General features: G+C 38.6%; 1 protein-coding gene across 3 annotated transcripts in view; it reads right to left on the bottom strand.

The window, feature by feature from the left end:
* The window catches only part of KIAA1549 (KIAA1549 ortholog), a 133,754-nt gene that overhangs the window by 51,839 nt on the left and 66,741 nt on the right, over positions 1–15,174 (bottom strand). For all 3 annotated transcript variants that reach the window (XM_087873771.1, XM_087873773.1, XM_034403287.3), the window contains exons 2-6: positions 11,359–14,010; positions 9,551–9,639; positions 4,403–4,580; positions 2,828–2,958; positions 2,468–2,651 (exon numbers count right to left, since the gene is read on the bottom strand). In XM_087873771.1, coding sequence (XP_087729897.1) covers positions 2,468–2,651; positions 2,828–2,958; positions 4,403–4,580; positions 9,551–9,639; positions 11,359–14,010 — 3,234 coding nt within the window. The remainder of the gene's footprint in view (positions 1–2,467; positions 2,652–2,827; positions 2,959–4,402; positions 4,581–9,550; positions 9,640–11,358; positions 14,011–15,174) is intronic.

The following is a 15,174-nucleotide window of genomic DNA, read 5'->3' on the forward strand; positions in this document are numbered from 1 at the left end:
ACAGTGAAATACATGACTCAAAGTGTCCTTGCTTAGCACTCTTACTACAAGGCAAGGAATTGCAAACTAGGCCTTTTGTGGACTCTTCCAAATAGAACTGCAGAGGGAAGAACACTGACCTTTGCCAAAGGCAAATGTGGCAATTTTAAAATTATAACATTAGACAGATAGCTAAGATAGGCTTGTAGAAACCTAATTTTAGAACTTCATGATTTAAGATGCCAGGAGTAAAAAATGTTCAACGTAGCAAATAATATGCCAGATATTTTTATTTGTTCAATTTATTTCATTTAGGCAATATCCTTGGTGCCAGTTTTGAATCACACTTGCCAGTGCACAATCTGGGTGTCCTACTAGACTCTTGACTCTTGGTTGTGGATCAGGTGGCAGTTGTGACTAGGAGGGCCTTTGCACAGCTTTGGGATGTGCCCCAGTTGTGTCTGTTCCTGGATCAAGAGGCTCTGCTCAGTCACTCATATGCTCATCATGTACAGACTGGACCATTGTAATGTGTTCTACGTGAGCTATCTTTGAAGAGCCACTTTGATCTGTAATTAAGGTGCCAGGTTAGAAATCGGGAGATTGTGAGTTCTAGTTCCATCTTAGCCATGAAAGCCAATTGGGTGATCTTGGGCCAGTTACTCTCTCTCAACCCAACATACCGTACTTCACAAGATTGTTGTTGTGAGAGAAACAGGAGGAGTATAAGATATATTTGCCACCTTGAGTTGTTTATATGTATATATAAAATTAAGGCAGGATATTAAATAAATAAATAAATAATAAACAAACAAATAAACAAACAAACAAATTAGAAGCTTCAGCTGATGCCGTATTCAGCGGTAGGGGCAGTTATGTGTGCTCCTAGAATGACACATACAGGTAGTCCTTGAGGTACGACAGGCCATTTAATGACCATTCAAAGTTACAACGCCCCCGCCCCCAAAAATGTTACATACATATCCATTTCCAAGTAACCCCTGCAGTGCCCCATGATTATTCACCCTTATGACTGACCACAGAGATTCTGTGGCATGCCCACCCACCTATTTCCCCTCATCCTGCCCTGCTGAGTGCCCACAGGCATTGGGTCTACATTACCACCCTACTGGATTTCACACCCTGCTCCCCACCCACCCCAGTCACCAATTATTCACTTGCCTTTTGAAGATATCCAGAGCTCAGGAAGCTGAAGCTCTGGATAGCTTTGAAAGGTACATGTGCGACTGTGATGGAGTGGAGTAGGAGAAGGCCTATAGGGCTTGTGGAACCCAAGAGGCAGGAAGCAGAGCACAGAATATCTCAGAGGGTGGGGGAGGCCTTGGGGGGCCCAATGTAGGTGGTCTCCCCTATCCCTGAGTAACCCCATGGGTGTTAATGAATGCACTGGGGAGCACAGGGAGGGGGAAATCATTAATGATACAGTTCATTTAACATAGATTTGAACTTCCAACAGTAATGGACAGCTCCATTAGTCAAGGACTATCTGTATTACACCTTTGATGCTACATTGGTCCAGTTTGCTTCTTGGTCTAATTCAAGTTGATGGTTTTAAATTTTAAAGCCCTTTATGACATGGGACTGGGCTATATGAGGGACCATCTCTCCCCAATTATATCAGCCTGGCCCATTAGATCTGGCAGAGAGCATGCTATGAATACCATCTGCCAGGGAGCTATATTTGGTGGGTTCCAGGTGGTGGGCATTCTCTGCCATGGTGCTAGCCTTTTGGAACATTCCCCCCCCGCCACCAAAAAAATTTGGCCAGTTCCATCCCTTTTGATGTTCTGGAAGATTCTTAAGATTTGGTTATGCCTGAAGATTTGTTAGATAGCTCCTCTACTAAGGTATACTGTTCCCAGCAACCAGTAAGATCCCACAGAGTTGGTCTCCTCCGGGTCCCATCAGCTAAACAATGCCGGCTGGTGGGCCCGTGGGGGAGGGCCTTCTCTGTGGCTGCCCCAGATCTCTGGAACCAGTTACCTCCTGAGATCCGGACTACCCCCACCCTATTGGCCTTCTGGAAAGCGGTGAAGACTTGGCTTTTCCGGCAGGCCTGGGGCCGTTGATCTTGCTATTGCAATCTTGCGAGATCCGGCCATGAATGGTGTGCATGGGCTTTTAATGTTTTTAAAATGTTTTTTATAACGTTTTTTAATAATTTTCCTATGTTCTTTGTTGTATTATTTTTTTGCTGTAAGCCGCCCAGAGTCCCTTGGGAGTTGGGCGGCATAGAAATTCGATAAATTAAATTAAATTAATTAAATTATATTCACTCTTTCTGTGCTTGTGGATTTTAATAAAGTTTAGTTTTAATTAATCTCTATTTTAATGCTGATTTGTATAATTTTTAAATGACTGTTTGTATGGTTTTTTCTTCATTATTGTATACTGCCCAGAGCCCTTCTTATGAGATGACATAAATTTAATGAATAGATAAAATAAAAATAACTTCAAGTTTACTCACGTTCTGCAATATGCTGCACTGGAAAGCCCAGGTAAAAACTGAACTCCACCACAGACAGGTTTCTTAGCAGTTCACTAACTTCAGACCCATTCAGGAATCCACGCTTCTCTCGAACGGCAAATACAATTTGCACAGGGCCTTGCCGAAACACTGCTTTCGGCTGATCCAGAGTTATATTTAGTATCTGAAAAGACCATGTTAGAAGGAACTTTTGAAAGCATTTCAGCATGTAGCCAGCATAATCATCAGCATCAACATCTCTACGGTTAGTATCACCGTAAGATTCAGCATTGGGGAAAGCAGAGGAGAGAGTACACGAGAGAAGTACACAGTTTCCATTTCAGGAGATGCTTGTCTCACCTGCACAGTGAAGTTGGAAATATCCTGATGATGCTTTCTCACCTCCTCAAAGGCAAACCTCAGTCCTTTTTCAATGCGCTGGCTGAAGTTACAGAACCCAATGTCAATACTTCGAGGTACAAATTGAAGGACTAGAAGTAGAAAATTAAATGTTTATGTTACTAGATTTAAGTTTAGTACCATATTTTTCAGAATGTAAGACACACCTTTTTTCCCCCTAAAAGAGGCTGAAAATTTGGGTGCATCTTATACTCTGAATGTAGCTTTTTTGAAGCTTTTTTGCAGCCCTAATGAGGTGCTAACGAGGCACTAGCGAGCGATCTTCCCAGCTTTGCCTGCTCCTTCAATTCCCTGCTGTGCTTTAACAAGGCACTAGCGACAGGCGCTAGTGAGTGAAGCGATCTCCATTCTTTACTCCAACTCTCAGCTGTTCTTTAGAAGCTTTTTTTCAGCCCTAACTAGGCGCTAGCTGAGTGAAGCAATTTCCTCCCGTGCTTTGCCTGCTTTTCTCATTGCTGCTTCCTCTCAGCTGTGCCTTAGAAGCTGTTTTTTATCTCCAAGCAGGGGATAAAAAACCAGCCAATTAATGTGCTGAAGCTGACCAGACTAAGGACACTAGCCAGATGAATACCTGGTAGGCAATTTTTTTTTCTTTATTTTCCTCCCCAAAAACTAAGCTGCGTCTTATACTCTGAAAAGTACGGTAATTCTGGCTAGAGATGACAAGGCTTGAATGGGAAATCTATTGTAAGGTTGGAAGGTAGGAGCAGTCTTTAGCCCCAATGACCTGTTTCATACATCATGTTACATCATGATTTAATGGGAAAAAACCCACAAATGGTTGGATCTGCATAACATTCTAAATAATACACCATGATTTATAATCTGCAATGGCTGAGTTCGTACAACATGCTAGCCAAAATCCAACATACCACATTCTGGTTTAGTATATTATGGAAATCCAAGCAATATCAATACTTTATTTGGTATTCCAATTCTATAATTCACCCCTCAAGTAAAATCTAGCAACACAGTTTTTATTTATCTAATTTATGTCATCTAGTCATGTACATAAGATAATGAATACTAATAGCCAATCTAATGCAAACTATTGTAGACTCATCCTCATTTCTCTCTAGCATCTTGCTATATCTATACTAATCCTATACTAATGCTTATACCTCTGCATCTCCTTCCACTGATTCTTTTAGTCATGCTTGTATTATCCATTATGGACAAAAGAATGCCCTGGGCTAATGAAGCCTTTGGGACCTCCCAATGTTGTTAAAAAGATCATCACCAGGTGAATGAAAATTGCAGGAGCTGAATTAATATATAGGAGCTCACCTTGGAGGAAATAACTTCTATTCTCCATTTTTCATTTATACACCGATTTTTCTACCAATAGCAGGAGATCTAAATAATATTATTTTTGAACAGATGCACACATCTTAGATTTGAAATGTATTAATCCTAAATTGTGCTTCAAGTGTCTTCCCTTCAACAAATCTTAGATCACCAAAAGTCCATGATTCTTTATCAGCACAGAAATAGTACAAAGGTGATGGGGCTTACCAGTTTGCACTCGGAACTGGAGAGCAGGAGCAGGAAGAGATGGTTGCAGTGATAAAATGAGAGGTGTTTCACCATAAAGAAGGCTGCTGTTCACCAATACATTGATGACAGCAATTGCCGTGTAAACAAAAGGCCCCGAGGTCACCAGAAAAGAGAATTTGGGAGAAAGCGTATACACCTATATTAAAAATAAGAGAGTTTTAAATCCCTAAAAGTAGCACTATTTTCTCATCTTTTTATAGAAAGATTTCTGTGCACTACTTGTGGCAATGAATGTCTTCAGCCACTATTAGCGTATGATGAGAACATGACAGAAGAGAAGTAAACACACAATCCACATAATTTTATACAAAACTTCTATAGGGGTATGGCAGTGGTCTCATAACTGGATGTCCAATTCAGTTTCCAGGCGATCGCCTCTAGCACTGCTTTGGGCAGGTCTTCTAGAGAACACATGTCATGGGCAATCTTGCACAATATGTTTAAAAGTTTGCATATCAGCACCACAATCTTTCCATCCCCACTGAAGCAGAGGCACTTCTTCCCACTATCTCACCAAATTTTGTTCAATATCAACCAGACAGAGAGAGACAGGTTAAAACCAGGTGGTTTGAGAGAGGGATCACTAATGGTCAGGCCACAAGAAGGTGCCTTGGACCATTCCTCTCTCCAGACATTCTTGGGATTAAACTGGGTAGATGTTAAGCGAATAGCTTTTTTCCATGGTGGCCTACAAGATTTCAATCTTTTGATGGGCTGCACATTGTCCCGGTGAATAGGGAGGGCCTTGTTGTACAGCATCTTTGAACATATCGGGATGAGGGCTTGTTGTCTTCTAATATGGGGCAGTATGATATTGCTAAGTACTGGTAACCAGTGCACAGGACTGGGATGCAATGTGCCAGAGATGATATGCATTGTCTGGAGGAGTTGGACATCAACCATTTGAGTGTGGGCACTGTTAAGCCACATGCTGGCATAATATTTAGCTGTGGAATAAACCAAAGCCAAGGCTGTTGTTTGTAGGGTGTCAGCATCAGCACCCCAGAATGTTCTAGCCAGTCTGTTCAGTATATTGCTGTTGCTTTTCAATTTTCAACACCTGTTTTTTCCAGGTGTTGTCAGGTTAGTAATCTGCATTTAAACATAAAGGAAAGGTTGCTATACAGCAATTCAGGTTCAAAGGGGAAAAGACTTTAGAATGCAGGGGAATGCTCATGTCAAAGATGGATAGCAACTACTTAATGAAGTGTGATTTTTTTTTCTGGACTCATATGGCTTAAAGTTGCTACTCATATAACAAGCATTCCCATGCACACTTTGTACATGTTTTCACTAATGCCTAAATGCAACTTTCGCATTGTAGACTCTTGTGTTTTGACACTGTGGCACACTTTTCTCATAATCATGAATTCCCATTAAGCCAGGTGATCGAACTCTGGTAACAGCTACAATAAATGTTTTAAAAGAAGGCACATGCCTTAACCGTTTGATATGTAAACAGTTTTGGCTTAATTTGCAAAGCTTTTTGTTGCATCATTTCTTTCTTTGAAATGAAATCTAGAATGTTCAACTTCTTCTAAACTTACATAAATAAGTCCTGTATCTGTGAATTAATTATCTTACAACAGGACCATAGATTTATATGACCATTATGATTCCATAATTATCCATCTTAAATTACTCCCTCTCCCCATTCCTTTTGCAGCCTAACCTAGTCCCCAAGGCTCTGTCATATTCCTATAGTAACAACAATAATAAAATAATATTTCTACATATTATCAATTGAACACAAATATAGGTATTCCTAAATAATGCAATAGGAATGCACTTCTAAAACTATAGAGTGATTGATGACTTTTTTAAAAATGTAACCTCACATTTTCTTAATCACAGTAAAGACTTGCTGAGTCTAAGAGATTTGCATTACTTTTCTCTGCCAGGCACTGTTGTAATAAAAGGTTACAACTTTGCATATTTTATGCTTCTTATGTTAAGGCTGAATCATTAATGTTAAATTTGAGCCACACATGTTTGTGTCTTTTAAAGCATGAATTGGTGTTGCATTAAAAAATATGATTCTCTTGCACAACCGCAAATAAAAGAAAACATCTTGTAAGCCATCACACAAAATGTAAAGGACCATGGAAAAGCAAAACCATGGAATCCACACAAACATTTGCCATTGAATTGTACTTTACATAAACCAATTCGTCTAGAAAATTTAACAAGCCAACTTTGTTTGCAAGAGTTTCACACTAGGGAATGCATTTCCAAGCCATCTGACAACAAGTCATTAGTGGAGGTTATTAAGCTGCACAGCAGTTAATTTCAAAACATAGCTATCTTGGCAAAATTCCATTGCAAGACATAAATCTCTTTCTTGAGGGAAGTGAGAGCAGTTGAGATTTACCTTGTTGTAATTAGGAATGGAAACTATTCTCGGCCCAAGAGAGAAAGCAGGCAATGATACCATTCAATCATAATGCAAACATGAGTTAAGTGCACAGAAATATGACTTCTTGCTTTAAGATAAATGATTTCTAGAGGACAGACCAAGCATGGAAGGTTATGTGTATTATTGGTTAAAAAAATGCAGCAGACCTGTGAATTGATTGGAGCTCAAATGTTATTCATCAGAAGCTTGCAGTGTAAATCAAGGGGAAAATGGGTATACAGGTATGCATAAGAAACAATAAAACAAGGATTTCAAAAATATTTGTTCAATTCTGTTTACAAATTTGAGTGATGGAATGTGCTCAAGGGGAGATCAAGGGCAGATAATCTTATAGGACTGGCAGGACATACATTGAGTATTTTCAGAAAATTAGTGCTATGGAAGACTTACATTGGTGCCTATGGACTCCGCACTACCTATTCTTGTTGCAGCTTACATTAATTTATCTATATTTTTAATATTGTACATAAATGTTAGATACATGTCTACTTATAATTGGGCAGTACAGGACTCCTGAATTTGATTTGATTCTTGGGGGGAAAAGGGATAGGGTTGCTTTAAAGAGTTGGTATTCCGGCAATATCATCAACAATATTGAGCATCCATAAAGGCAGATAGGTAGGAAGGCAAATGACCCTCAACCAAACTATAATACCAATTCCCAGCTTTCATTAAAGAAAAAGGGCAAATTTTAAAGACAGTGACTTGCAGAGAGGCTTATATAATGGAACATAAATTTTCAAATACCCTATAACCAGGAGTTTCAATTTTGCTCAGAAATAGAATGATGTAAATTAAAGTGTTGGGGACATTTTTTTTTCTTTCCTATAACTAATCCCAATTTAACATTTAGACCATAGATGTTTGTGCCAGAGGAAGTTTCCAAGAAACATCTTCAAAAAGAGTGTTTGTTACACTAGAGCTTGGTAATGTTCACACTTCAAGCATTATTTAAGAAATGTGTGCATCCAATGAACTAACCTTAGCTGTGTAAACACAATTCTAAACATTTCTGAAATCTGGAACTCCACTCAAGATTAAATCCAGGAGTTTAAGAAATTCCACCCAACATAATTTGAATTTCTATTCTCTAGTCTGCTTCTCATGAGAAGCAGACTAGAGAATAGATCTTTAGATGCTCATCAGAGGCATCTAAATTAAGCTTCATTTGCTTTGCTCTGATCCTAGCCATTATAGATATCAGTAACCTGCTAAAACAGGTTTTTAGATTTTAATGTTCAGCTGAGGTTTGAATCACAAATGAAAAGGCATTGTGTAGAATCCAGACTTACCCATTAGGATACAAAAAGGGGAAAATATATCCATATTCAATACCTCTACTGAGAATAGCATTTGTACAGATGTATTTTAATCTATTGGGAATAAGATTGTTAATACAGCTAAGAACTGGTGATCAGATTTCAATATATGTATCTTTTAATTGCAAGATATCTCAGAATTCTTTGTTGTTTTCAACCAGAGTGTTTTTTCATACTTTCAAATGCCTCTCGTCTACTTTATTTTTCTATCTTATAAGATAAAGTTGTCATTCTTATGAAGAGAGCACTGATGTAACGAAGAGTGCATTCTTAAGATCTCTGTTTTCCTGTTTTTCTTCTTTTTAATATCAGATGGCAAATGGTCTTTATGAAGCATCTTTTGTTGCTCCTATAAAAATAACTTCCTGTATCTGTGCTCTCTAATCCCCATGGTTTTCTACTATTCTGCATTACCATGAGACTTAACTCTAAGGAAACAAAACACACAACAGTGAATAAACTACATCCAGAAATCAATTTTTTTCAGCTACCAAGATATATGTGTGTGTGTGTGTGTGTGTGCGTGCGTGCGTGTGCGCGTGCTTTTGAGTCAGTGCCTTCTAGCAACTACCTAGATAGGTTCCTACAGTTTTCTTGGCAAGATTTCAGAAGTGGTTTGCCATTGCCTACTTCCTAGGATTGAAAGAAACTGAATGGCCTAAGGTCACCCAACTTGTGTCGTGCCTAAGGAAGGGCTAGGATTCATGGACTCCCAGTTTGTAGCCTGGTACCTTAACCTCTACACAAAACTGGATCAATCATTTTTTCAGTCACCAAGATTTGCAGGAGGTATAACAAATGACACAATGGTGTAATCAAAGCAGGCAAAGCCAAAGTATTTCAGTTCATTAGAGAAAAGGGAACTTTGGAAGGCAGCTAATCAATTATTTTAGAGGGGGGGGGAAACAGGAACATGAAACATGAAAATGGATGTTTTTGCCCCTGAATTTCAGTGGTACAATCTGAGGGTATTATGATAGCTGGAAATGAGTTGTGCAATGTCTACAGTCTATGGGTTGCAACTGTATATTTCTGCAAATTATAATCACATCCCATTTTTGATTGCTACCCTGGGAGGAAAAAATCTAGCAATGGTTTGTTTTGTAAAGTAGAACTTCACTAATTTTATTGATTATTTTAATAATATTCACAGAAGCAGATTCAAGAGCTTGCTCTGAGGCTTCTAGGATCAGCAAAGAATAGGCCACACCCATCATAATATATGGCACCAAGCAAAGATGCACACACTTAGGATTCAGTTGTCAGTTATCAGTTAATATCCAAGCTACCATCACCTCCATCAGTTATTTCTATGAAAATGTCTTTTACTCATATAACGATCTTCACAGAGTAAACTGTCTTAACACTTACCTCTAGTTCTACCATTCTCCTAAATTCATTTTTCAGGAGTTCTTTGATGGAGTCACTGATATTTTGTACTACAGATTTCCGTGCTAGCACTGAAAAGACAAATTAATAAATAAGTATTAGATGCTAATCAGAAGTATATATAGATTTGGATGCACCAGTTCAGATAGCGGGATAACTAGAGAACTGGGAGGAATTAATTTTCTCTATGAAAATAATAATAGCATTACTGTTAAGAAATGCAAACCCTAGAGCTATGCCTCATTTTAGAGTCAGAAACCAAGCAGAGATATACAACCACAAAGTGCCAGTACTAACCATCCAAAAAGACTCACATCTGAGACAGGACAAAGACCAATTTTTTAAGTTCTGCTGCTGCTGCTACTACTGACTATATCATTCACTTCTATTGTGCATTCCTTCCTATTCATTGCTTCTTCTCTGATCGGAATGGGACAACTCGCCTGGCTGGCTCGCTACAGCACAACTTGCTGCACGATAACTCACCATGGGACAATTCAATGCAGAATAATAAATCAAGAGAGGGGCAGGTGAATTGCAGCAGGCCTTGTCTTGCTTAGGCTTGAACCTTGAACCTAAAGCACGACAAGGCCCACTGCAATTCACTTGCCTCTGTCTTGAATTATCCCGTGTTGAATTGTCTCACAGTGAATTGTTGTGGGGTGAGTTGGCTGTGGCAAGTCAGCCACAGTGAGTCAGCCAGAGCGAGACAACTGGGGCAAATCAGCCGGGGTGAGTCAGCCAGAGCTAGTTGTCCTCCCTGATGACAGGCCTATAGATGTATTGTAAGGAAGCACTACCTACAAAAAGTTTGTTCAGGCAGCCACATAACTTAGTATTAAAATATTGCTGCTGAAATGAAAAATTGGGAAAGCAAAGACATCCCTGTTTCTGACACATACTGAACTTAGAATTGGTCTCCCCCACACAGCACTGGATTTCTAACATATTTAAACATGCAAACTTCCGCTGAGTCCTCAACACTCATACAAATAAATAGGGCTAGAGAATATTCCTCTAGCATCCAGTTAAACAAGACTGCAAATTTAGGATTAACAATTACCTTACTTCTATGAAGCACTTCATAATGCATCCTGATAGCTAAGCCTGTCCCTTTTTTTTGACTGAATTCTATATACTTTCAACACTTTTAAATGAGACAAAAGATAATAATATGCATTTCAGCAACCTTATTAATTTAGAACCATCCCACTGTATTGAAAAGGCAATGTCGAAAATGTTAGCATAGAATTCTGGAAATTGCAGTTCCAACATGCCAGAGGATGGCAGTTTAGGGAAGGCTGACTTTTTGGAAATTAAATGGAAGAAAGTTTATCATTTGGAAGTAAATCAAACTGGAATCAAGTCATCCAAACTGGAACTGGTTTGAAATGGGTAGAAGTTTACACAACCCCAGAACAAGTTTGTTTCATCCAGAACTCCAAATCTAGGACAAATCAAGACACTTCCAATGTACTCCCAGAAACTGCTGAAGCGCTTTAGGAGTGGGCTGGTCTAAAAGAGGTTCAGCATAGTCTCAATGAATATTTTAAGAGTTCACCAGAATGTTCTATTCCCCAATCAAGCTCTATTAGGTACAATATTTTAAGTAATAGAAATACTATCATAGATTATACAAAAAAATAATAAATTATTACAGCAGCAAAGTTAGAGCATTGTTCAAGAGATCTGCAGTCGATCGTATCAGTTCATTTTCCTTTACTGTAATATCATAGAAGTGGAGTATAAATATATATTTAATAAGAAATATATATAAGAAAAAATCTTACCAGTTGTTACCAAATATTTATCGGGGACTGTAATGTCACAAACATAAGGCTGTTTAGTTGTGGTAGTTGGAATGGTTGCCACTGTAACCTGTGTAGGAGTCCAGATAGAGGTTGAAGAGGATGTAGATGAACTTGATGTGCTGCTGGTAACTGAAGAAAGTCCTATTTTGCTACTGGAAGTGGTGGCAGTAAAAGCTGTCATACTAATATGCTCAGTCATGCTAGTTTTTGTTAGAACATCAGATTCAACTGAAGTATTCACAGATAAAGATGTCTCTACAACCATTGGTCCAGTAGGTGAAATTACATTGCTGTTCATATTTGTGGACAACGGTGTATAAGGAGTGGTTTTTATAAAATCTGTGGTAGAAGGTACTTCATGGAAGGAAGAAAATGGACTGAAATTAGCAGTAGCACCACTATCTTCAACGATAGCTGTAGTTAACAAAAAAGGTGAAAAAGTTAAGACAGGGGTTGACTGCAATGATGTGAACCACAAGCTCACATGAGTATTATCCCCATAGATGTTGCTGGTGAAAACAGGCTGTGAAGCTGACACAGGTAGCTGCTGTGTTGACATGGTATCAATAGTGAAATAAGACTCAAAGTGAGAGGTAGCTTCTGTGAAAGCTGAGGTAAAATAAAATTCAGATTCTACCATCAAGATTGATGTTGGTTCTAGTAAGACTGAGGAGTTCATATAGAAATGGGATGATGGCATCACTTCAGAACTGTGTGTAACTGGAAAAGAAGATGAGCTTGAATTAAAAAATGAACTTTGCCACAAAGAGACTTGAGAAGCCGCCATGCTAGTGATGTTAATAGCTGGGTGCTCAACTGAACTCCATCCAGCTGAATTGTCAAAAAGCACAGATGATGGAAGGAGTGTGGGCAAAATATGAGGTAAAGGTGTTGATAAATCACTTGGCATTGTTAGAAAAGATGTATCTGTAGCAGATGATAAATGGGACAGGTCAGTTGGCTCAGAGGAAAAGAGTCTGAATGAAAGGCTGGATACTATGTCTGATGTACTGATAGCTGAATCTTCTATGGCAAAATACTCTAGTGCAGTGCCAAATAAATGTGTGGTTTCTGAAGGCATAAATTCAGATGTTTCTAGCACAAATGAATTTCTCATTGTCATGGAAGTCATACTCACATTCTCCATGAAGACAGATTCTGGAGAAATTGTAGCCACTTTAGAAAATGATTTTTCCATAACACCTGTACTAGATTCTACTGTAACTAATTCGGACACAGAATAGGAGAAATTAACCAGGCTGTTTTCCAGTGATATAATTTCAGAAGACTGGCTATAGAAATGGGAAGGGGAAATGGATGTAAATATACTTTTAAGGCTAATTTCCATAGAATTTGACTCAGAGAGTTCAGAAAATCTTGAAGAAAGTGAAACAACAGGTCTTGATGGAAAACTAGTATCAAAGATTTCAGGAGGCGGTTCAGGCACGTCGAAGAGATCACTGATTTCTGATGTAAGTGAGGCAATACTCTTTACATCAGAGACCATGAATGAGAGTGTCTCACCGTACTCACCTGAACCCACCTCATTTTCTGTGGGTCGCATTGAAAAATATGATCCTGGAGAAACTGAGTTAAAGTCACAGTACAAACATGATGTATATGGTTCAGTGAAAGGCACTGGACTTTTGGAATCACTGAGTTTGTTTTCTGAGTAGCTGGGAAAAATTGATGCGGAATTTCTGGAGGATTTCTGGGACAGTTCAGGTGTAAAAAACATCTCATTAAAAGGAGTATTGAAAGCAGGTGCCTCTGTGTTGGAAATGGTATGAGGATAAACAAAAGGAAAGTGGGTTGAAAACATAGTTGCCTCTGTTAATGAAATAGGAATGCTTAGGACAGATGAATATTTTGGACCCAGTGTTCCAGTTAAACTGCTATTAATACTATAGGGAGCTTCAGGATATGTGTAAGTTCTTTGTGTATTGTGATATGTAGGTGAGTGTTCTACAGTAGTATCAAAAAGCAAAGAAGTTGAAGAGAAAAGATAAGATGGCAAACTCTCCCCTTCTTTTCCAATACTTGCATCTGCCGTTTCTAATGCAACAGAATGTAAGTCAGTCTGAGATATGAGCAAGTCTCTGTATGGAGTCAGATTAATACTTGTCCCATCAAAAGACTTCAAGTGTGGGAGAGAAATATGGGAGATAAAGGCAGCCCTTTGTGATGTTGTCTGCAATGTTCCCACATAACCAAGTGGCAAAGAGGAGACAGCTAGTGAAGGTGCTAACAATAAAGTCTGTAGTGTTTCTTTAGTTGGCTTTACTGGGTAGGAACCCAAATGATCGTCTTCTACAAAAGACTTCAGTGAAGGAGTCTGTTGTGCATTTGAAATTAAACTAATAAAACTATCGTCACTTAAGATGGCTTCATTGCTTGTTACTGAAAAATCCAGTGCTGGTCCATTTTGTTGAACTGAGGTTCTGCTCCCCCCTTCTTGGTCCAATGAGGTCATTTCAAAAGGAGTGGTTAGTGGCGATGACAACTCTGGAAACTCTGCGTTTGCCCTGGAATCTCTGGTGCTTTCAGTTAAGGCTGTGTGTGTCTTGTTACCTACAGTGCTTTGACTCAGCAAAAGAGAAGAAAAGTTCTGCTGCTCCAAGTAGATGTCATCTGAAAAGAAAAAAGAAAAGAAAAGTGTTAATAATTAGGCTAGATAAAGTTGATATTGTCATTCTAAGGTGTCAAAATGCTACAGTGATTCACTAACCCAAGAGCTGTTAGGTTGTCTATGTAGAAATTATACATATATGCAATAATCCTCAGAATATGCTGCTTCCAAGGCTATTGTGTTAATGAAATCTTTTTGCCAAAGATTAAGGCAGCTCTTGACTCTTCAGAGTCCCATATAATGTATTACACTGAGAGGCCCACAGTCAGTTGACAATTAGCATTGGTCAGGTCTTCTCATCAGCATTGCTCTTCCACATAAGTTGAAGATGTAATTATAAAATATGAGTTTTACTACCTCAGGAAGTATGCTTATACTCCATTCCACATATTTGTCCACTCAGTTTCTGCTTTCCTAAGGAAAAAAATATTCTTAAAAAAGGGAGAGGATAGCAGAAGATGAAAGCCTAAGCAACACACTGCTTCTATCTGAATTTTGCAAGTACATTTAAATATGTTTTTATAACCTACCTAATACTATGAAACTATTTTAGGAAAAATTCCAAACTCATAAATGACATAGTCTCATTTGCATAGTCTACATTCAACACATTCTTTTTCCTTTCTAGCTTCAAGTTATTTATTGGCATTAATGAGTGAAGAAAATGTAGAAATGCAGATATTCCAAATGGTGTGGACTTTTTTCCTTCAGCTAGTGAGATTTCAGGACTAGATATTTGGCAAACACAAAGTATTTCCCAGATCCTGAGAAATTGGAAGACTATTAATCATTTTCTGCTTGTCTGATAGTTTCCAATTTGGTCTTTCTCTAAACCTGCTAAGTTTGGCAAAGGGCTGAAACTAACAATTCAGCTGGTCAACTTTATCTTCTATGGTGGAATTAGTCTCTCCCCACCCCCCACCCCCCCACCATTATTCTTTCTCCCACTACACACACTGACAGTGGAGGATAACAAGTCAATAATACCTCCCTGAAAAGCAGTTCTACTAGTATTGATTTTTGTCCTGGGGAAAAAAAAGTCTAGGTGGAAGAATTGGATTTGTTCAAAGGCAACATTTCATTTGGAGTGAAGAAGACTGGCAAACCAGAAATGCATTGCATCTCTCAGCAAATAAATCTATATGGAAGTTTCCCTAGGAATAGCC

This window comes from Pantherophis guttatus, chromosome 7 (genome assembly GCF_059756535.1).
Source record: "Pantherophis guttatus breed Tessera chromosome 7, ASM5975653v1, whole genome shotgun sequence".
Lineage (NCBI taxonomy): Eukaryota > Metazoa > Chordata > Lepidosauria > Squamata > Colubridae > Pantherophis > Pantherophis guttatus.